At 45.4% G+C, this 23233-nt stretch overlaps 1 protein-coding gene across 2 annotated transcripts in view; it reads left to right on the top strand.

Annotated features, from left to right (window-relative positions):
• DIS3L (DIS3 like exosome 3'-5' exoribonuclease) overlaps positions 1-23233 on the top strand; it is a 294015-nt gene that overhangs the window by 23388 nt on the left and 247394 nt on the right. For both annotated transcript variants that reach the window (XM_078683028.1, XM_078683029.1), the window contains exon 2: positions 5528-5681. In XM_078683028.1, the coding sequence (XP_078539154.1) occupies positions 5528-5681 (154 nt within the window). The remainder of the gene's footprint in view (positions 1-5527; positions 5682-23233) is intronic.

Here is a 23233-nt window from a genome sequence, read left to right as displayed (position 1 = left end):
CCAGCTCCTCCTGGGGTCCCATTATCGGAGTACACTGGAGGTTGCACGAGAGCGGGGCAGATTGCCTCCGGACTGGCGGCACGCCGAGATCGTGGTCTTCCAGAAACCTGGTAAACCCCCAGACAGGCACGACTCGTATCGCCCCATCTCATTGCTTAATGTGGAAGCCAAAATACTGGCAAAGGCGCTAGCGAACCGCTTACTCCCATATATGGTGGAGCTGGTTCATCCGGACCAGGCAGGTTTCATGCCACACCGTGCGACACGACACAACATCCGACGTGCACAGGCGGCGGTTGACGCGATGGGGACACTGGGGGACAGAGCGGCTTTGCTCTTAGCAGACATCCATAAGGCGTTTGACTCTGTTAGCTGGGCGTACCTTTTTGCACTCCTGTCCCGCCTCAACCTAGGCCCAGTGTATCTGTCCTAAATATCATTGCTCTATACTGATATCACGGCGGCTGTCAGGGTTGCTGGGGCCACTTCGGAGGCGTTCTCCATTGGACGGGGGACCCGTCAGGGGTGCCCCTTGTCCCCGTACCTGTTTGCTCTGGCCATGGAGCCTCTGGCTTCCTGGGTGCGCATAGATGCCCAGCTTCGGGGTTTTGTCTGGTCCGAGACCCTTTTCGACAGGATTGCCTTATACGCGGACGACGTCCTCTTCTTTCTCACGGATTTGCGTCGCTCGGGGCCCCGAGTGCTAGAAATCATGCGCATATTTGGAGAGGTCTCGGGTCTCTGCTTGAATTTAGGCAAGTCCACCCTTTGGGTACTGGGAGGCGCGGCGGAAATAGACCCCTGGGCGATGGACTTGCAGCATGCCACTGAAGGTCTGAAATATTTAGGGGTTTTCCTTTCCGAATCCACCCATGTTACGTGGGAGCGCAATATTGTACCCGTGTGGGACAAAGTTCAAGAGGATGTTAAGACCTGGTCCCGAATGCCCCTCACCATCTTTGGTAGGTCAGCGATATTTAAGATGGTAGCTCTTCCGCGTCTCTTGTACCAACTACAGAATTACCCTCATCCTATTCCTCCCCAGTGGTTTCGGCAGGTTAATTCTGCCTTGAGTCGCTTTCTGTGGGTTGGAGGCACGGCTCGAGTGGCACTAAAGACATGTTTCCTTTCCACATATTGTGGTGGATTGGCCACCCCGGATCTGTTATCCTATTATCAGGCCTCGCAGCTGCTCGTACTCAATGAGTGGTGGTATGGCGACAGAGGGGACCCAACATACGCCCTGGAGCGCTCCTTGATGGGTGATCATACATTACACACGATCCTCTACTCGGCCCGGCTGCGGCGGGGTTGCCGTGCGTTACGAAAGTGGTCTTTGCGGTGTGGCGACAGGCACTACGTCGTATGGGTTGGTGGGGTAGGCTAACAGCTGAGACACCGCTATGGCACAATGGACGCCTACCCGAACTGATGACGCTCTCCGGGTTTGATGGCTGGGAAGCCATAGGTATATCAATGTTGGGACATGTCATGTCCGGTACTACTCTTAAGTCCTTTCAGGAACTCAGCGCGGAGTTCGATATGCCCCAAACTCAGTTCTTTCGTTACTTACAGTTTCGGCATGCACTTACACCAAGCATTGCGGACCTGGACTCACTCCCGGAGTTTAGCCCCATTGAAGCGAAGGTGTTCATGGGAGATCTTGGTACTAAGAAGATCTCTCGCATCTACCAGTCGATGGTGACCCACTGCTCATCCACCCTGCTCCCTCTGAAAGCGGCCTGGGAGGTTGACGTTGGTCCTCTAGATGAGGATGACTGGAGGGAAGCCCTAGAGTCCCCGCGCGGAACTGCAATAGCGATGCGGCTTCGCCTGATTCAATTCAAATATCTCCATAGATCTTATTATACCCGAGAGCGACTCTGGAGGGCGGGACTGATTGGCTCCCCGGAATGTCTGCGGTGCGGCGCGGCTGTGGGTACGCTGATACATACTGTGTGGTCATGCCCTCGATTGATTGGATTCTGGAGGGGCGTATGGAATTGCTTGTCTGAGGTTTTGGGTTGGGACCTCCCACGCACTCACCGTCTGGGCTTACTCCACGTACTCGAAGGAGTTGGTGGGAACATATACAAGCGCCACCTGTTGCTACTGGGACTGGTGGTGGCCAAGAGAGACCTGGCCAGAGCATGGAAAGGAGTCCGAGCCCCCCCCCCCTGTGTGCATGGAAGGCTGCCCTAGATTATTATATGGGACTGGAGCTGCCGATTTTTGAAGCGAGAGGCTGCCCCCGTAAACATTTTAAGATCTGGAAGAGGTGGGCGGAATATAGGGGGTTGCCGCTTGATCCCCCTGCGGCGAATGAGGAGGAGTTCTAGGCAGAGGTTCTGAGAGGGCCTCATTACTGTGTCATACCTCACGACCGTTAACAACTGAGTTTCATTCTACACGTGCATGGGGTTAGGGTGGGATACGGGGTGGGTAGTGGGGTAGTTGGGCCTTTGGGGATGTTGGGAGGGATAGGGGTAAAGGGAAGGGTAGCCTACTTTGCTTTATGCTCAATTTACTTAGCTTTACAATGGCAAACATACAATGTGTTACAATGTTGGTGGTACTCTCCTGATTGTGGGGAACCACGGCTTTTGCTCTGCCTCCCTTCAATTGAATAATAAAAATTTTGTTGTGAAAAAAAAAAAAAAAAGCAACGTGAAAACTGTATTGAAAATTGCCCACATGCATCAATATACATATAGTGGCTTTTGTGTGAAACACGTTTCACTGCAAACATTAGACACACACATTTTGTTTTTCACAGAATTGTGAGATGAGCTCACAGCCTTGCACTAATTGAGGTTCCCAAACACCCCAGGGGAGGAGGGTGAAGGAGAGACGCCTATAGTCACACTCTGGAAGAAAAATTAAAATTCACAATGGTTGGAAATTTAAGGAATTGAGGGTTTCCTTATGGGGATGGTAAATTTTCACACAAGCACGCATCCACACCACCACTCATGCTCTTACTAAGTCAAGGTACGTCTCTCGCTGTAATCCTAGTTTTGTTCGCTCGTCTTCCCAGCTGTAGAAGGGAGGGCGCTGGATTTTAGCCTTAAGTAAGTCCCTTGATGAGTAAATTGGTAGCACGTGTTTTCGCTGTTTTATTAATTTGGTTTCCACTGTCTGAAAACAGCCTGCTTGTTAGAGATTGGATCCCTGATCTTTGCATCAGAGAAGATGCATTTCGGCAGATTGCCCTGATTGCAGCCTGTCTTTGAAACACCTATGAATACCCCGGTGTCCTATCGGAGGTTGCCTGGGCCCTGCATCAGCTGTGTGCTCTGATCAGCGCTGCTTTCCTGATCCCCGGCTAGCCCAGAAGTCCCCGCGGGGATTGCCTGGGCTTCGCGTTTATGCACCGTGTGTGTGGTTGTGGTATGTGCTCTTTTGGCGTGGTGAAGCGGGGATGCACACCATTTTGCAGCTAATAATCACACTGGCAATTATTTGTTTTTTATTTATTATTACGTGTGGTGGCCTAGGGTGACCTCTGCCTTTTTTATACGGGGGCAGAGGCAGGGGAAGAGGAAGACAAAAACAATCAAGACAGCAGGCCAGAGTACATTGGGAAAACCAGGCACCCAACATAGTGATCACACGGAGCAAAGGGAAAGACCATCAACCGACCACGAACAGGGACCTACCAACATAGTTAACCTTGGCAAGGCATTATCCCCAGACGAGGAATCCTTCTTTTCCAAAGGACTAGGGTTTGTGCCAACACCGAGAAATGACCTCTTTGCCCTTCGCTTTGAACTTGCCCACTTCTTTAGCAGGATAAAACTGAAAAGCTTCTTTGAAGACTTAGAACCCAGCCCACAGGCGACATCTAACATAGGGCTAAGGAAAAAATCCACTTTCTTACCACCAACGCAGTCCATCCCCTACCATGTGATGACCTTCGAACAGGCCGTCCTTCAGGAGATAAACACAATTGACTGCCAGAACAACAAAGGCTTCCAGAACCTTAGGAAGTGTGAAAGAAAAGCACTCACGGACCTCAAAGAGAACACCAAACTCATTATAAAACCAGCCGACAAAGGTGGAGCTATCGTCATTATGGATAAAGAAATGTACCATGCGGAATGTATCCTACTGTTCTCTGATGAAGACCCCTATGAAGTGTACCAGACTGACACAACGCCAAGGCTTATAGACAGAATTAAAAGCATGGTTGATGAAGGTCTTATGAATGACTGGATTACGAAACATGAAGCAGAGTACCTAGTGTGTGAAAACCCTTGCACCCTGAGGTTCTATACTCTCCCCAAGATTCATAAGAACTGAATTTCCCCACCAGGATGACCTATAGTGTCCGGCGTAGGCTCAGTTCTTGAGCCCCTGTCACAATTCTGCGACTGATTACTAAGACCAATTGTACAAACATCTACCTCCTACCTGAGAGACACAAAAGATGTTCTTTACCTCCTCAGAGATCTGGAGATTGACCCTGTAGAGGACCTGATTATCACAATGGATATCGAGGCCCTGTACACCAGTATACCCCAAAGACGTACCTTAAGCGCGGTGGAATACATCCTACTTGAGAGAGATTGGGATTACATGACCTCAAGACATTACATCCGGGAGTGTGCGGTACTAGCCTTGACGGAGAAGTTTTTCGAATATGGGGACACAATATACCACGCTGTGAATGAGTTAGGTAGCAATTGCAAGTATTCTCGCTTGCATTTTAAAAATTATTTAAGGAACGTAGGAGATATTTTTCTTTAACTTGCCGGAATACAGAACCCCCAACAGCTCAATAGATTATCAATCAAAGTGCAGATTCGTGTTTTAGGAGGTTATAATATTGTACGGAGCGCTTGTTTCAATAACTGTGCCTTTTTTGATTATTCACTGCGCTACAGTGCACTTAATACGAGGAAACCACCGAGCTACTGTTTACCAGTCTGCAGCAGGCCAACCTGTCCTGTCGTTATTTTATATGCATGCTGTTACCACTGCTGTATAATTGTAATTTGTTGTACATCTAAATACTAGTAATGATTGTACCCAGTCCTAGATGAAAATCCCTGATACAGAAATAAGTCATTTGATTTTCAGTTTGGCACATCTCAGCAAAGATACCTAGCCTCCGAGCTCTGGTCTCTCGTGATGACCATGGGGTCTGGAATCTCAGCATCCACTGTTTGCTCATAGGGTAATTGCGGATTGTTGCCATTTACACTAAGTTTAGCTTTGATGTCATGGTGCCTTTGACATTCGCTTTTTAATGCCTTGGAAACCCAAGCATTAAATGGAATCCCATGCCAGTCTTAAGTGAAAAATATCATAAATTAATCAGAGATCTTATACTATAACCTTGAAAAAAATCCTATCTTTTCTAAGCATGTTGTATCAAATTTTCCTCTTTCTCTTTGACCCCACTTTTCATTGTATGTAAAGGCGCATCAGTCCCTCAGGCTTGGATCCAAAGATGCAATATTCTATCTATTAAAGAGTGTCCTTGTTCTAAAGTGCAGGTTTGTCATCTTTAATAACTTCTTAGGGGGAAAGCAGTTGTCTGAAGACCTGACTCATTATGTTGTTCCGGACTGGATGGTGGTGCAGGATTATCTGGAGATTCTGGAAATGCCAGAGTTGAGGGGGCTTATCTTCACACAGACGGCGTGTCAGGCTGTGCAACACTACAGGGGTCGCAGGTAATACCTCTTTCAAATATAGAAAGGTGTTTTCCTTTTCTCAGAGTGCTTTGAAATGTATTTGCATCTGTATTTGTTTTATTTATTAGGTTTTGTGTTTACCTCTCCCACTTGTGAACAAAATAAGTCTGCTCCGCACAGCCATGGCGAGCTCTGTTGTTGGAAGCAAGGAGGCCTACAATACATGCCTCTACGAAAAGAAGAAACTTCAGGAATAACTTTGAAGGGCCTTGTGTAGTACATGGACAGTACATGGACATGGACAGTCGTTCTCATCTCCTTGCTTAATAGTCTTCTGTTTAGAGTGCTGCATGTTGGTAATGGAGAGTTCCCAGATTGTTTTGTCCTGACGTCTTAGACTGTCCTTATCTTGGGTGTAGTCTCCATTGAGTGGTAACAGGGAGTCAGACTCGTGCCGTGGTGTATGCTACAATTCTTTACAGGGGGTGAGGTCCAGTTAAACCTTGTTCAAAACCTTATCTTATGGAAGTGGGTAAGTATCTTAAAGTTTTGGTTTTGCTGTCACCAGAAGCCAGGCACGTCCCAAAAGAAGGCGTTAAAGTAGTCTAATCTCTGGGACAGACCATCCCTTTACTACATGCTTCCAAAAGTGCCTTCTTCCTCAGGATTCTAGCCGCATATCACGTTCTGGGAATGCTTAGGCTCTGGATATTGTAAACACATCATATTCTGATAATGAATCCAATACTTTGAACACCACAACACTATCTCAGAGGACTGCATGATAAGCAGGCAAGATGTTTTATTTTCTTTATTTAATTTTTACAATAAGGTACAGTAGTGCATTCACATTTTGCTGAATATTATATTTGTCCACACATAAAATAACTTCTTAACCGACACAAAGCTTGTGATTCAAAATAGCATCCCGTATGTGTTTGAACAGTAAGTTAATACGATTCTCCCTGGTTCTCATTTTCTGGAGTATGGGTGACGCCTCTAAAGCGTGATCCTCAGCGAGGAGGGTGCATGTTGTTTGGGATCGGATTGATAGAGGCATCTATGCATGTTGTGGGTGTTCGGATTGCTCCTGCTGAAATTGTCTTTATAGCTACCCAATGTAGGTTCAGGTGTCTAGAACCCCCATGATCAGCCATGTGGAGCGTCAATCTGAGCTCTCTCTCAAATATGTCAGCTGGGGGTCCCAAATGTCCCATGGACGGGAAGTCAATGGCAAGAGCTCCAAATATGTAGTTAGTTGATCCTTACAATATGTAAGATCATTCGCCCAGTCCTTGAATTTGGGAGCCCGTTATCGGCTCCACCTGCATGCCACCCTCCGCTTTACCAGGAGCAGATCCAATGAGATGAATTTCCTATGTGTGGCCTGCAGTTCCTCTGTGTAACCCATAAATGCCATGACCGGGGTGAGTGGAATGGGGGTGCCTACCATTCGGGACAGAGCAGCCGTTACCTCCGTCCAGTACCTGTGTATCGCCCCAAATTACCGCGCTAGGTGCAAGAAACCGCTCCCTCCTGCCTGCATCTGTCGCAGCGGTCATTATATATATTAGTTTGTTTTCATGCTAAAGATATAATCAATAAATCAACTGTGGAAATTCATTGCGAGTGCGCCCATTACTTTCGTCTTCGGCGGAGGAGTGAGAAATATATAAAATCCATGAGGTCGCCCCACATGAAGATGCCACTGCAGAAGGTTGAAATGCCTTTAATTTGAAGTGGTACAGCTCGGCAGGTCACAAACACCAACTGCAAAAGTACAATGCCCAACGCGTTTCAAACAACTTGTGTCCTTGATCACGGGCGAAAACAGGAAATGGCTTACATTGATGAGAAACACCTTGATAAGTGCTCCAAGTCCCGCCTCTGTGGGCGTATGCCGCTTGGCATGATGGTACCTGTAGTTTCTCACCTTACATCCCCAGTGGGTGCCGCCACAGCCTGCGCTGTAATTTTTATGTTTCCCCAGTGGGTTAGTCTGGAATTTAAAACGCCGCCGAGATGCAATGCAAACATCTTCAAAGAGGCCCTTCTGCTCCCGGTGCGCTCGGTGTATCCCTGGCGCAGGATCTGCAAGGAATGCAGCGGGCATCTTCGCGGCCGAGCAAAGCCGCTAAATACAAAATCCATAAGGTCGCCCCACATGAAGATGCCACTGCAGAAGTTTGAAATGCCTTTATTTATTTATTTATTTATTTATCAGAAAGTTTTGTATAGCGCGAACAAGACCCGTGGGTATCAGAGCGCTTAACATATAAGGCGTAGGAAAAAGACATATATATCAGACAGTATACGGACAACAAATATGAGGTAGATGATAAATATAGTCAATGGTGGATATACTTCTATCATAAGTAAACTGTGTAAGCAAGTATGATAGTTAGGTCATTATCAGTTCGTGACTGTTCTATTCTAGGTAGTGTATTTCTTCATCAGAAAGCTCTTCACTTCTCGCTTAAATGATGCCACATTTTGGATCTTCCTGATGTTAGGAGGAATTGAGTTCCATATTCTGGGGGCAGCTCCTGAGAATGCTCTGTCATAAGTTTTTTTCTTGTGAAAAAAGGCTGGCCGTAGTAGCAGTTCCTCAGTACTCCTCGCTGGTCGATTACCTCCCGATAGCTGGATTTTCTTCGCTAGGTATCCTGGGGTGTTGTGGTGTAGCGCTTTATGGGTGATACATGCTATCTTCATTTGGATTCTTGCTTCATAGGGTAGCCAACTTAAAGCTTTCAAGTGTGGCGATATATGGTCGTATTTCCTAGATCCGGTGATAATTCTTGCCGCAGCGTTTAGGCATGCTTTCAATGGCGCTGTGGACATTTTTGGTAATCCCGCTAAGGTGGTGCAGCCATATTCAATCCTAGAGATAACTAAGGATTGGATTGCCAATTTGAGATCCGCCTCTGAGATGAATGGTTTCAGTTTTCTTAAGTAATTCAGGTGGAATCGGGCATTTTTGGCCATTGAGTTGATGTGGGCTATCATGTCCAAATACTCGTCCAGTGTGATTCCTAGCGATTTCGCTGACTTGATTAATGTTGGGGTGCAGTTTAGCGCAGTCACCACTTTCGTCCATTCCTTTATTTCCGTTTTTGATTTGATGATCTTTTTATTATATTGGCCTCTAATTTTTCTGAGTGCTTTCAGCTCCGGGGATGAAGGGTGTTGTCTCCATTTTCTTTCGGCCATTCTCAGTTTGCGCCTTTCTTCATTTAGTGATTCATTAAACCATGGATTTTTTGTCTTCTCCGAGATTTTTTTCCGTTTTAATGGCATGGTGTTATTGACAATAGTTTCGACAGTTGTTATATAGTGGTCGGTCAGCTCGTTCACGTTCTGCAGGTTGTTATGAGGTTTTAGATCTCTTTCACAGCTTTCCACTAGTAGCTCTAAGTTTGCATCTCTTGTGTCTCTAACCCATTTATTGGTCTTGAGGGGTTGTCTGGTCGTGCCTTTTTCCATTATAGGTATCGTGAATGTTATGGCATGATGATCCGACCAGTCACATGGTGTTATAGAGAGGATTGCTATATCTTTGTTTCGCGAAATAATCCAGTCTAACGTCGCTCCTTTCGAATGAGTGGGTTGTGTGCATAGTTGAGTAAGGTTCAGTTCCGCAAGGAAATCTTTCAGCGATTTGACCAGTTTGTCGTTGTGGTCCTCCCAATGTAAGTTGAAATCGCCAAGAAATATGTTATTGACGCCGTCATTAGTGTTGGTCGTTATGATCTCCATTAGCTCCTCTGTAAACTTTTCGCTGTCTCCTGGTGGATGGTAAAAAGAATGCAGGTTGCATCTTTGGTTGTTAGTTGTTCTTAAATTAAGACCTAGGTATTCGCTTGATTCTAGAGGGTCGGCTTGGATTTGTTTGACCTCAATATTAGATCTGTGAATGCAGGCTATGCCTCCTCCTAACTTTATGGGTCTATCAAGCCTCAAAATGTTGTATTGGGGTGGTACTAGGAGATCCATGATAGGGGATGAGGATTCCGTAAGCCATGTTTCAGTAAGGACTGCTAAATCAATGTCCTTGTTGATGATGAGGTCAGCTATATCCGACGCATGTTTCGTTGCCGACCGACAGTTGAGTAGTAGACATGTCAGAGGTTTTTCTTTGTTGCTGAAGTTTCCATTCTTATTCTCTGTTGCTGTGAGTTGTACCTGTTGTAGATTGTAAGGGTTAGATGTTCTATCATTCTTTCTCGATGTTCTGTTTGAGTCGAGTGGTACTGTTTCGATTCTTTCCTCTCTCTCGTGTTCCGGTATTTCGTACGATCGGGTTAAGGCCAGAGTTTCCTCCTTTGATAAAGGTTTTGCCCTATTCGGTCTGTTGTCATTATGTTTCAACTGCCAGATCGTTTCGTTACTCTTTCTTTGTGAGCAGTGTACAACGTTTTGGATGTGCGTGACCTTGGAGTGAATGCTCGTCATCATCTCCTCGATTTTATTAATTGCCTGTGAGGTATTTATAGTGATTTGTGCCATCTTGTTTACTAGTTTCTGGAGCATATTAATATCTTTCCTGTACTGATGTGATTTCTTAGGGTAGACAGATCTGTTACTCCGGAATTTGTATTTTGTTCTTCTCTTTTTTGGATCTGTACTTTGTTCCGTATCCCTTTTATTTGTAACCCACGTTTGATTGTTCCTTCCGTTACTATTGAGGGTGTCGTCATTGCTCGCTCCGTTCTGTGTTGTTGTGGGTGCGTTTGTGGGTGAAAGTCTACATGATGTTGGTGTTATACTCAAGGGAGGTGTAGGGGGGCTGATATCTTCTCCCTCGTCCACTTCTTGGTTGTCATGGGGCATTATTCTCGAGACCGATGTATGCTCTACCAGGGAGGCCTCTTCGTTCGTGAGCGAGGACGGCTCTTCTCTTTGGAGCCGGTTTTGTTCATTGTTTGCCTGATTGATAAACCTCTCCGTTCTTTCTGTCGTGTTCTCAGACTTGGATATTGCTATCTCAGGTCTATCTTCTCGTTTGGAGCTTTGAGCATGGTGTCCCCTGTATCTAATGACTCCACTGTTGTTATCATTAGTGACGGGAGTGTCTCCTGGTGAGATCTGGTGTAGTTGGTGTCTTGGGTCTTCTAATGAGTCTTTCATTATTTGGAATATCTTGGCAAATTTCTCCAGTTCTCGGTTTGCTGCTTGTATCAGCACAATACCCGATTTGTATATGGTGATACTTAGTTCTGCTCTGCATCTGTATGATGGTGAGGTCATCATTTTTGTGCCATGAGGGATGTTTGTAGTCATTTTTATGGCAAGCATCCTTGAGAAGGTGTTGCGCCATTTAGTTGTTTTGTTCGTGTAGAATATGAGGTCATTCATTGATGTGCCTTTAGTTATATTGAAATATAGGTCCGTAAATAGTATGTCCTGATTTTTTCTCAGGGTGTCGTGTTTAAACTTTTTAGCTGCATTCTTGGATAGATTAGGTGGGTATTTTATAGTCTGAGCTTTCGCGCCTACCGTCTCTTGGTATCGTCCGCTCATATTGGCTCTGTGTAGCAAGTCTTCAAGTGACTCTTTCCTCAACTTGCTTCCGGGTAGTAAGGCAGCTGATGATGCTTTGTTCCACTTCTGTGCTTACTTTCTGAATCTAGGCTTGACTAGATAAAAATTTGCTGTGTGGTGGTGGATATAATTTCCTCTTTCACCTCAGTTTGCTTCTGTTATCTTTTGTCATTATAATTCCAGATGGTCATAATTGGAGATCTCTTAGCTCTCTCGTTATCTTCTTAGTTGTAGTGTCACTGGGTTGTGTAATATAGCACACAGACAGTGTAAGATGGCTGCTGTCGAGCTGGTTCTTGTAAGAGCAGAGAAGACTTTTTCTCTTTCCATTTCTTCGAGTAAGTCCCTCTTCCCTGGTCGACTGTTTTTATTTCCTTATTGGTTGTTTCAATGAGGTACTGGTTTTCCACTGTTCAGGATATGACCTTTCTTTAATTTTATAATTGGAATCCCAGCTTGGAGTAATCGAGCACTTATTTCGCCGGGTTTATTGTTGGTCATGTCCGATTTGGGCACCATTTTAAGGTCAGGCAGGGCTGAATTTGGCTCCCGACTGACTCACTCTTCATGATTTTTTTTTATTTTTTTTATTTCTTTTTATTTTTTTATTTTATTAAAATAAGGTCCCGCTTTCCTCCTCACTCACCGCTGGGCGTGGAGACCTCCACAGGCCCCCGCTTCCGTTGCCGTCTCGCTACTGTCCTCTGCTCGCGACTTCAGCCGTCTTTGCTGATGTCTCCGACGAGTAGCTCGTCTCCGCTCGCGCTGTCGAGCTCCAGCTGCCGCCTCGCTACCACTATGGCTGGCTTGCTACGAGATGTACTCCCCTGCTTGAGATGGTCCTCACAGGAGTCCCCAGCTTCATCACCTACCAGGGGGTCGTCTCTTCTCACCGGCGGCTTCAGGGCTTCTTCGAATCAGTGCCGTGTCGGGTGTTCACATCCCGTCAGCTGTCTGCGTGATGCCGCTTATCAGTCAAGTTTCATCCCGCTTCTACCAGGCACCATTCGTTCCGCTTTCACCAGGCACCACGGATGGGCAGTTCGTCTCCGGCGGCTCTCAATCCTCCAGGTCAGTGTGTGTCCGCCATTTGCTGACCGGTCTTCCGTGTTGCCTTCCGATGTGCTCGCCACACTGCTCGTTCCGCTGTTCAAGCTGCTCTGCTCTTCAGCTCCTCATCCCGTAGATTTTGTCAAGGGAGTTAGTTCGTCTTCAGGTTATTCCTGGGATTTAAACCGGTTACGGTGATCCCTACCCCAGGAGCTCTTTCACAGAGCTCTTATTCGGCGGCCATTTTTCCTCATTCAATTTAATTTGAAGTGGTACAGCTCGGCAGGTCACAAACACCAACTGCAAAAGTACAATGCCCAACGCGTTTCAAACAACTTGTGTCCTTGATCACGAGCGAAAACAGGAAATGGCTGACATTGATGAGAAACACCTTGATAAGTGCTCCAAGTCCCGCCTCTGTGGGCGTATGCCGCTTGGCATGATGGTACCTGTGGTTTCTCACCTTACATCCCCAGTGGGTGCCGCCACAGCCTGCGCTGATCACAGTCAAATGTTAACCCATCATGCCTGAACTTTTAAAGTGCTAGTGATAACAATAGATATGGAGAAAATACTACTACGTATCACTGGCATAACTATGAGAAAAGATGGATTAAAATCATTTTACACAAGGTAAGCCTCCCAAATACCAATTAATGACTGAATAAATTCATTCATATGTATTGAAAAAATTGTTTCTTTTCTCATAGTTATGCCAGTGATACGAAGTAGTATTTTCTCTCTCTTATATATATATATATATATATATATATATATATATATATATATATATATATATATGTATGTATATGATAGATATGCACCAAGCTCCCGGAGACCAGGACAAGAAGGGTCGCACACGCCAAAGGATTCCGTTTCTTCAAGGTTACTTTTTAATTCTTAATTTTGCATGTTATCGGTTCACTCGGCAGGACAAAGCAAAAGGCGACGCGTTTCGCAGCAGCCGCTGCTTGATCACGGCAACTTACAAACCAACAGTTACTATTGGTTTACATACGTTTGAAAAGGTATTACATCATTTCCTGCAACATTTTGGTCAGTACAAGCCCATAAGCTTTATGGGACATGTAGTTAGTATTTTGACCAATCTAAAAAACGTGCAAATTTACAAAACCATCTCGGGTATTCTTTCAGTTAAAGTTTTGCCTTTTTTATATATAAAAAATACAGTGTAGTTGACCCCATTTGTTGTTAGTATAATTTCAGATATGATAACATTGGTCCTCTTTGTTGTGCATAGAATATTTAACCATTTTAAACAATTCTGTTTGCTGTTGCATAGTAGTTCTATCAAAAAATCACTAAAGGTTCCTCCTGGTTTAAGCCAAAAGGGGTCATTGTTCTGAATTTTAAGATATGTCGAGATTCCTTCTGACGGAGTAATTTTTCCAAATTTCCTCCCCGTTTATTGTCTATGACTTGATCAATGCCATGAAATTTCAAAGTTTTCCAATCCCCATTATGGACCAATTCTATATGTCTGGCTATGGCGTTGTTTTTGTCCTTGTGTGTGGCGGCACGAGTGTGTTCCAAAATTCTCTTTTTTAACTCACATGTCGTGCTCCCTATATATTTCAGTCTGCACGGGCATTCTACAATGTACACCACATATCTGCTTTTGCAGCTGATTAGGTTTGGAATTTTCCACATCTTTTTATTGGCCATTTGGATTTCCAGAGTAGGTTTGGCTATTAAACAGACCTTGCAATTGTAGCATTTGATGAAGCCTTTAGTTTGTAGCCAGTCTTTGCTTTTATTCTGAGTGTCAAGATGACTGTGCACTAGGTAATCTTTGAGATTCCTTGCTCTCCGGTATGTTACTATGGGGTGATCCCCTATCATCTTTCCAATGGTGCCATCTAATTTTAGAATTTTCCAATTCTTCTTAAATAGATATGTATATAATGTAAGCAATAAAAACACACTTGGCAAATGCAACTGTTAAATGCATTGGTTATAATAAAATGAACACAATCAATCAATCAGGACATTTGTTAAGCGCGCTACATACCAGTGAGGGTCTCTAGGCGCTGGGGGGGGAACGGAGGGGGGGGTTGCTGCTACTGATCAAAGAGCCAGGTCTTGAGGAGTCTTCTGAAGGCCAGTAGGTCTTGGGTCTGCCGTATGGGGAGGGTGTTCCAGGTCTTGGTGGCAAGGTGGGAGAAGGATCTGTCGCCGCCGGTCGTTCTTCGGATGCGGGGGGACTGTGGCAAGGGCGAGGCAGGCGGAGCGGAGCTTGCGGGTAGGGGCGTAGAAGCTCAGTTGTCTGTTGATGTACGCTGGGCTGGCGTTGTGGAGGGCCTTGTGTGCGTGGATGAGGAGCTTGAAGGCTATCCTCTTGTTGACGGGGAGCCAGTGTAAGTCTCTCAGGTGGGGTGAGATGTGACTGCGGCGGGGGATGTCGAGGATCAGTCTTGCTGAGGCGTTCTGGATGCGTTGCAGCCGTCTCAGGAGCTTGATTGATGTTCCTGCGTAGAGGGCGTTTCCGTTGTCCAGCCTGCTGGAGACGAGGGCCTGGGTGAAAGTTCTTCTTGTTTCTGTGGGGATCCACTTGAAGATCCTGCGGAGCATTCGTAGGGTGTTGAAGCAGGATGAGGAGATGGCGTTGACCTGTTTAGTCGAGGATGACCCCCCAGGTTGCGTGCATGGTCAGTGGGTGTCGGGGCTGTTCCCAGTGAGGTCGGCCACCAGGAGTCGTCCCAGGCTGAAGGGGTGGGGCAGAGGATGAGGACCTCCGTCTTGTCCAAGTTTCAAGTTTTATTTATTTATGTTTTGGCTCTCGTAGAGGGCCACATAAAAAGACATACGACACATTCAAGAGCAATTACAAATTCACACATAATATTCCATAAACATATGTTATACAAGTCCATGCATCATCCATTAACAAAAGTACGACAGAAGGCTGACGCCAGTTAAATTAAATAGCGTATTAATAAATATCTAAAAATCCTTTAAAAAATTTAAAAATGTAGAAGCAGAACATTTCATTTAAGGGCGAGTATAAAGATTGTATGTAGAAGCAGAACATTTCATTTAAGGGCTAGTATAAAGATTGTAAGAAGATATTTACATTGGATATACCCAAACGGATACAAATTGGTTTTAGCCATTTGAGGCGCAAAGTGCGGAGTACCGGGCAAATCAGCAAAACGTGCATACGGTCCTGTATACTTAAATTACAAAAATTGCACATTTTAGATGTTCCATACCATTTAGATAGTAGTACATTTAATGGTAATAGGTCATGTCGAAGGAGGAACCACAACCTTCTAATGCCATGAGGTATATTCCATAAAACATAGGCTTGGGCTTTCTTGGCAACATAAGAGTTAAGAAGAAGATCACAACCCCCTTTTCTTTGTATTTCATTCTTATCTAATTGAAAGCATAGTTCCCAAGATGCCTGTTTTAACAGGATTTTTAGTTGCAATTGAGAGTGCCGGAACAAAGTACTTTCATCTAGTTTCAGAAGAGTCACCGCTTTTCTGAAATTCTTTACAAGTTGTGAAAACTCTTTAAAGTTGCCTAATAATTCGCTTTTAAGTAGGGCTCTCATCGTCCCCGGTTCTGCTCTGGCAAGAGAGGCCACCCAACGTACCAGGGCGCATAATCCCTGCACCCAACTGCTCCTTAGCCCAAACTCAAGTCTGCACGCTGCCAAAGAGCAATTGGTGTTTAATGAAGCCAAGGATCTTAAGAGTTTCCCTTCAGTTTTATGGCAGAAATCCCAGAGTTTTAACTCAACGAGTTCAATACCATAAAGAAGGGTAGCGGGGATCTTAGCCCTATAAACCTCAAGCATACAAGAGAAATGTCTTTTACCGGTCGCTGTATATAGTGAGTTTATGCCTTTACCATGTGCGAGGGCTTTTCGAGAACATTGATCAATATGAGGCCTCTCACTCAGGTTGGCCGCAATAATTTTTCCCAAAAAGGTGTAAGTTTTGACTACCTCCAGCTTTTGACCGCCAATGATCCACCCAAAATTTTCCGAACGGCACATCTTTTTCCCCCCTATGCACATGATTTTACTTTTAGATATATTAATCCTCATAGAGTGGGAAACTGCAAAATCATGGAGTGCTTGCAACCTATTCGCTAAACCTTTAGGTGTTAAATCCAAAACAAGAATGTCATCGGCGTACATCAGGCAGGAAATGGAGGCCCCCCCTATCACTGGGGCAATGCCCTCACAGACGGATATAGCTGCAGGTAGGTCCTGCGTGTATAGGGAAAACAGCAGAGGCGCCAGGAGGCAACCCTGTTTCAGGCCGTTTAAAGAAGGGATACGATCAGAAAGACCCCTTTCTCCCCCCTGCAGCACCCTGCACCAGGTTTCCGTATGTAATGTGCGAACAAGTTCTAACAAGTATGGGGGAACTCCAAGAGTTGATAATTTTCTCCACAGCGTTCTACGATCCACTCTATCGAACGCTGTGGAGAAATCAATGAATGCTGCATACACAACTCCCCCTCTCACTTGCGTATACTTGTCCAATATCACGTGAAGGGTGGTCAAATTGTCTAGAGTGCCGTGCTCCCTACGGAATCCCGTTTGTTCGAGTGGTAAAATATTATTCTCATCCACCCAGTCCGAAAGTAGATTTAAAAGACACTTTGCAAAGATCTTACCGACTGAGTCGAGGAGAGCAATCAAACGATAATTGCTAGGGATATCCCTTGCGCCCTTCTTAAAGATAGGGACCAAGATACTACCCCTCCAGGATGCTGGTACCTTCTTCGAATCAAAACAGGATTTGAAGAGAGGATAGAGTATTTTACTCCAGAGGGAGGGCTCCTGCTTCAGGACCGTCATGGGGAGTTCGTCCGGCCCCATTGCACCAGATGAACGCATATTCTTTATAGCCGCAGCTATTGTTTCCTCCGATGGATACTTAATTTCTCCTTCGGAAGATAAATCGGGGAGGCTAGCATCCATTGAAGTACCGTGCCCCCCATAAAGATCCCAAATATAGGTAGACCAAACATCTTCGGCAATAGGGATTGGGCAAGGAGTTAATCTATTGCCACATCCCATCCCGATTATAGACCAAAATTTGCGGATATTACCATGCGCTACTGCTTCCCTTAGATTGATCCATACTAGATCTTCCTTTTCCTTTTTTAGTTTCGCTTTTAATCTAACTCTCTTTCTTTTTAACCTCAGAAGTTCTTTTTCCCGTTCCCCAGATCTACATAAAAATTGGGCTCGGACTAATTTATTTATTTCTTTATTCAGTGTGCATAAGGCACTAGGCATGTATACCCGCTTCGGGGGACATCTAACCTTTTTTACATCCAAGATGATGTTCCGCATAAAGTTTTCAAAACTAACAATTTCCGAACCATACCAAGCATTCAGGTCTACTATGGTTTTACATAGGATAGTATGCACCCCAGAAATTAAAGATGGATTCCAAAAACATCTACCAGAGGATGCATGGAAGGCTGTATCTTTACTATTAATCGCCCATGATGCCGTACTAGAAGGTTTTAGGGAAATAGTCAGAAGAATTATATTATGATCACTCAATGTCGTTGGGACTATCATCAAATCCAGGATACGCGGAAACATGTTATAGTCCGAGATCGCATAATCAATTATAGAGGGCTTACTGTGAGATTTATGCGTAAATTTTGCAGGTACGTCAGAGGGGAATCTCCCATTTAAGATAAGCCCCTCGACTGCCGAAAGTTCCTCCAAAAGAATCTTCCCTCTTTTACTAGTTATTATTTTGTCAGGGAGAAGGGATTGTGGAACAAAGTGCGCTTCTTCTTTGGCTTTATTTCTAAAAAGGTTCATACTGGAGTTAGATATTTTACAATTTAAATCACCCACAAGTATAACTTCTGAAGAAGGTGATATTTTTTTAGTCTGGCCAATATATTGAAAAACCTGCTTCAACACACCAGTAAAACACTCTTCCGGAGGGATATAAACATTAATAATTATAACAGACGCCATCTTTGGGAGGGTGGGGAGATTTGCTATAGTTATGGCTTGGAAAAGGTTACTTGGGTCAGTATACTGAGAGAATTTCCAATTCCATTTATTTGATAACAGGCACGCGATACCCCCCTTAGCATGCCCTTTCTTGGAAGCAACCGCCGGGACCTCCAGCACAAAGTAATCCTTTCTAACATCAATTCTATTAATACACCAAGTTTCTTGAATACAAATCACGTTTGCACCCAACGTGAATAGAAACTCGAATTTCTCTGGACTACTGTGTATCCCGGCAGCGTTCCATGAAATGATTTTCAATTGATTGTTAAAGGTGCTGAAACAATTTGGGGTTATCTGTGGATTTAGATGATAAAGCGTTATGCAGCCAATTCCACCGATTAGAGTCCTCTATTTGTGAGGAATTCTGAATCAGTGGAGGTGGTTTAACCTGGGAAACCAGGCGTTTTCCTTTTGCAACCCAGATCTTTATATCTTTAAATGGTGAAGTAGCCCCAATTTGTCTATCATCCTTTTGGGGCATCCTATGGGAAACGTCTTTATATCCAAAATTCACTATCGGTAAGACATCGATACCTGTGCGTTGGAAACTCTCTGCCTGTTGCAAAACCAGATTTACAATTATTTTAGAATAAAATTTGACCCTTATGCTTGAAACACTATTTCCCCCTAGCAAAGTGACTAACTCAATGTCGCTTGTTTGAATGCGGTGTAACTTATCCATTTCCCTAAAGCGTTTGAGTAGCCATGTTCTATTTAGTGGTAAGTCAACCTCAAATAGCGGAAGAAAGTCCAACACATAAGTGTCCACATAAGATGTGGCCTCTTTTCGTTCAAGAGTAGGAAGTGACGGTTCCCCTGTCCCAGCTATAAAAGTAAAGGGGGAGGCCAGTGGATTAAGTAGCTCAGATTTAACTGGATTAATAGTCCTTAAGTTCGATTCAGGGGAAGATTTTAAGCCCAAGCCGTCCTTTTGTGTTAAAACCTCCCTAATCATGAGTGGAGAGTTTCCAGAAGACTCTGAGGCACGATGGGGAGGACTGGCTTCCAAAAGCACCCTTGCAGTAGGTGAAATAGGTTCAGTGGCTTTATCTTCCTTGTCAGTTAGAATTATAGAGTCTTGAAAAATTATCCGCCTCTGTCTCTTCTTCTTATACTTACGCACCAGTTTCCTTTTGTTTCCTTTATATTTTTTATGTTTTCCATTTTTTTCCCTTCCTTCTTGATTGACCTCGGGAATAGCTTTTTTATTTTCCGAGCAGAAGATTGGAAAGAGTTCTTGTGGTACATGACAGTCAGGGCTAGGCATAATTTCTTCCGCTATCCCCAAATCCGCCTTCATGATACAATTGGGTGCAGCAGTTGCAGACCAACCTTTAGCAATGTTATCGTGTAGGGCAGCTGGCGCTGGTTCAGGGACCTTTATCTTGGAGTTTTCTGTACACACCTCGGCTTCCCCCTTATTTAGTTTAGTACCATGTGAGAAGAGGGGGGTATTCCTCATTTCCGGTGCTTTTTGCAATAGATTTTGTAAGATTTGTGTAACAGAGTCCAGAATACAGTCCGAGCTGCCAACAAATTTTCCCAGTAGGAACAATATAGAGGCTAACAGATGTTCAAGTGCAATCAGAGATTCTGATAAAGGTTTATCTCCTGCCCCGACAGTAGGACAACTGCCGGATAAGTTAAGAAATGGGCTCCTGGAAGTACTTAATACATCAGACATACATTGGCTATTCACAGAGGGGGTACTGCTATAGAGTAGCAGTCCGGATGGAGTCGCTCCTCCTAAAGGATTATTAGTTTCCGGAGCAGCCGGGCTAATCGGCTTCACATAGCGGCCACAGAGTTCCAGGTCAATAGAGAGCGGCGGTGAGGCTTGACCATCCATGCTGTTCAAGGGAGACTCCAAGAGTGGAATAGAGTTATTGGCTAGCGAATCATTAAGTGAGAGTGCAGGAAGATTATTATCCTTACCCTCCTCAAAATGCACAATGCAGGGGGTGTCCATGGATGACACTTGTGGTAGCTCAGAGGACACAAGAAGAGCGTTGGTATCTATAATGTGTATATCGTTCTCTTGGATATCTGGGGCTGTATTGTCTTTTTCCACAGCCATTGAGGATTTTTCCACCGGTTTTTCCCAAAGTTCAAAGAGCTGACATTGGCCCTTTAGCAGCTGGTTATTCACAGACTTATTTCGCAGGGGATTAGATTTTGTTTTAGCACAAGTTCTTCCTCCCACCAATCTCCCAGAGCGGAGTTTTTTTGTCATCTTTTACTGCAAGCTTCCCACACTCCGGCTTTGCAAGATGGTGGTGTTACGATATAATAATACGTAAAAGTTAATAAAACACAATAAAAAGAAGTAAAAATGAATCAGTGCAGTCAGCGTTCAGGTACTCTGGGTGACGGAAAGGTACAGTCCTCAACAGAGGCACTTACGTCAACTGGACCTAATAGGATAACATATGGAAAAACAATTCAAATAGCAGGGCCCAGCCCAGCCTACCTCGGCCACTGAGGGCCACAGAGGGCCCGCCCTTTGCCCGGGCTTCGCCCGGCGTCCCGCGAGACGGGGGTGACACCAAATTTATGCGCCTCCTGGCGCTCGATTGACGCGTGCAGCGTCGCCGGGAATGCTGGGAAATGTAGTTTTTTGGCAGTCCCCAACACCGCGCTCCGCTCGGCGGTCAGACCCAGAGATGGCACAAGGGTCCGGCGGCGGGAGGCGGGTGGGCGCAGGCTCAGCGTCTCAAATATTCCGGCGATACAGACTTTGGCAGCAGTTCACTTTCAGGCAAGATCCTCCGTCTTGTCCTAGTTCAGCTTCAGTCGGCTGTTCCTCATCCATTCGGCGACGACCTTCAGTCCTTCGTGGAGGTTGGTTTTGGTGGTGTGAGGGTCTTTGGTGAGGGAGATGATCAGCTGAGTGTCGTTGGCGTAGGAGATGATGTCGAGGTCGTGTTGTCGGGCGACGTAGGCGAGGGGTGCCATGTAGATGTTGAACAGCGTTGGGCTGAGGGAAGAACCCTGGGGTACGCCGCAGATGATCGGTGGCGGTGGAGCGGAAGGGTAGGAGGTGGACTCTCTAAGTTCTGCCAGAGAGGAAGGATGTGGTCCAGTCCAGGGCCTTCTCTTGGATCCCGGCATTGTGTAGGCGTGTTCTTAGTGTGTGGTGGCAGACCGCGTCGAAGGCGGCTGACAGGTCCAGGAGGATGAGGGCCGCTAATGGATGACCTCCAAGAAATCAGAAAGATATGTACACTAAATACATCAGATGATTAACTTGATTGTGTACACTGACACTCACACATTACAAAGTCAATAGTCATTACTCAAAGAAAACACCTCACGTTCCTTCTGCATTCTCATGTTCTAGCCTTTATCTTAACAAAGTTTACGAAAGTCTCTGGCAGTACATTCAACATTCTCCAAAAGCACAGAAAACAAAGCAACCTGGAATTTATTTATTTTATTTGCGGTATTTATAGAGCGCAACACTCATCCCATGGGATATCACGGCGCTATGTACCAGAAAGGACTACTGATGGCGTATGCTCAGAGATTATGATTTAGGAAAAGGGTATGTTTTTGAGTTTTTTTCGGAACTGAAGGTAATTTGTGGTATGTCTCAGGTCGCTAGGTAGATCATTCCATCTTTTTGCTGCAAGGTAGGAAAAGGAGCGGCCGCCAGTTCTAACTTTGTAGATACGTTTGGTTTTGGCCAGGGCTGATTGGCATGAGCGCAGGTTCCTATTCGGTACGTAAAAATCGATCTTCCCCTGGAGAATTGTGGGACCAGTTTTATGTAACGCCCTGTGGGCATGGCTGAGCAATTTAAAGGCAGCTCTCTGGCGCATTGGGAGCCAATGGAGTTTCTTTAAACACTCCGATGCAGAGTCTCGTTTGCCTTTGTTACAGATGAGTTTGGCCGCCAGGTTTTGCAGGGCCTGTAGGTGAGAAAACAGCTGTTCGTTCATCCCTTCGAATAGTGCATTGCCATAGTCGAGGCGGCTGATCAGTAGGGCTTGTGTGACTGAGCGTCTACAGTCCAGGGGTATCCAGGGAAATATCCTGGCGAGAAGTTTTAGTATTGCAAAGCCTTTGCCACAGAGGGATCGGACGTGATCCTTCATGGATAGGGCGTCGTCCATGGTGATTCCCAGGTTCCTGGCGTGTTGCTTGGGGGTGGGAGCTAGTCCCGGAGAGGGTGGCCACCATGTAGCGTCCCACACGGATTTGGCTCCGCCGAACAGAAGAATCTTTGATTTGTCTGCATTCAACTTTAGGCAGTGGTTATGCATCCATTGGGCCATTTCGGAAAGGCAGTTATGTAGCTTAGTTTTGGTTATCTCCGGCCCTTCGTCCATGGTTACCATCAGCTGTGTGTCGTCCGCGTAGGAGCAGATGCCAATGCCCCACTTTCTTCCAATGTCCGCAAGAGATGAAATATAGACATTGAAAAGGGTGGGGCTCAGTGAGGCACCTTGGGGGACCCCGCAGCTGATGGGGTTTGGTCTTGAATTGAACTGGCCCATATGAACTGCCTGGGTGCGGTCACTCAGAAAGGAGTGAATCCAATTCAGTGCTGTGGATTGGACTCCCTTGCTCCGGAGTGTGTTCAATAGACAGTCATGGGATACCGTGTCAAACGCCGCTGACAGGTCTAACAGTATCAGTGCCACTGCTCCACCTTGGTCGGTGGAGGATCTGATACTCTCCGACACTGCCAGCAACGTTGCCTCTGTGCTGTTATTGGCTCTAAAGCCAGTCTTCAGAGGGATCCAGAAGGGGGTTGTTTTCTAAGTACCTAGTCAGGTGTACATTGACCAGTTTCTCAAGGGCTTTAGAGAGGTAGGGAAGCTGGGAAATGGGTCTATAATTCTCTAGATTGAGAATGTCAGATCCTGCTTTCTTCAGAAGGGGGGTCACGGAAGCGTGCTTCCAGGCGTCAGGAAAGGTGCCAGTAGCTAGCGATTTATTGAAAAGTTGAGTGATCAGGGGA

Source organism: Lissotriton helveticus, chromosome 3_1, assembly GCF_964261635.1.
Source record: "Lissotriton helveticus chromosome 3_1, aLisHel1.1, whole genome shotgun sequence".
Lineage (NCBI taxonomy): Eukaryota > Metazoa > Chordata > Amphibia > Caudata > Salamandridae > Lissotriton > Lissotriton helveticus.
Note: the sequence above shows the minus strand (reverse complement) of the source record. Positions and strands in the feature narration are given on the sequence as shown.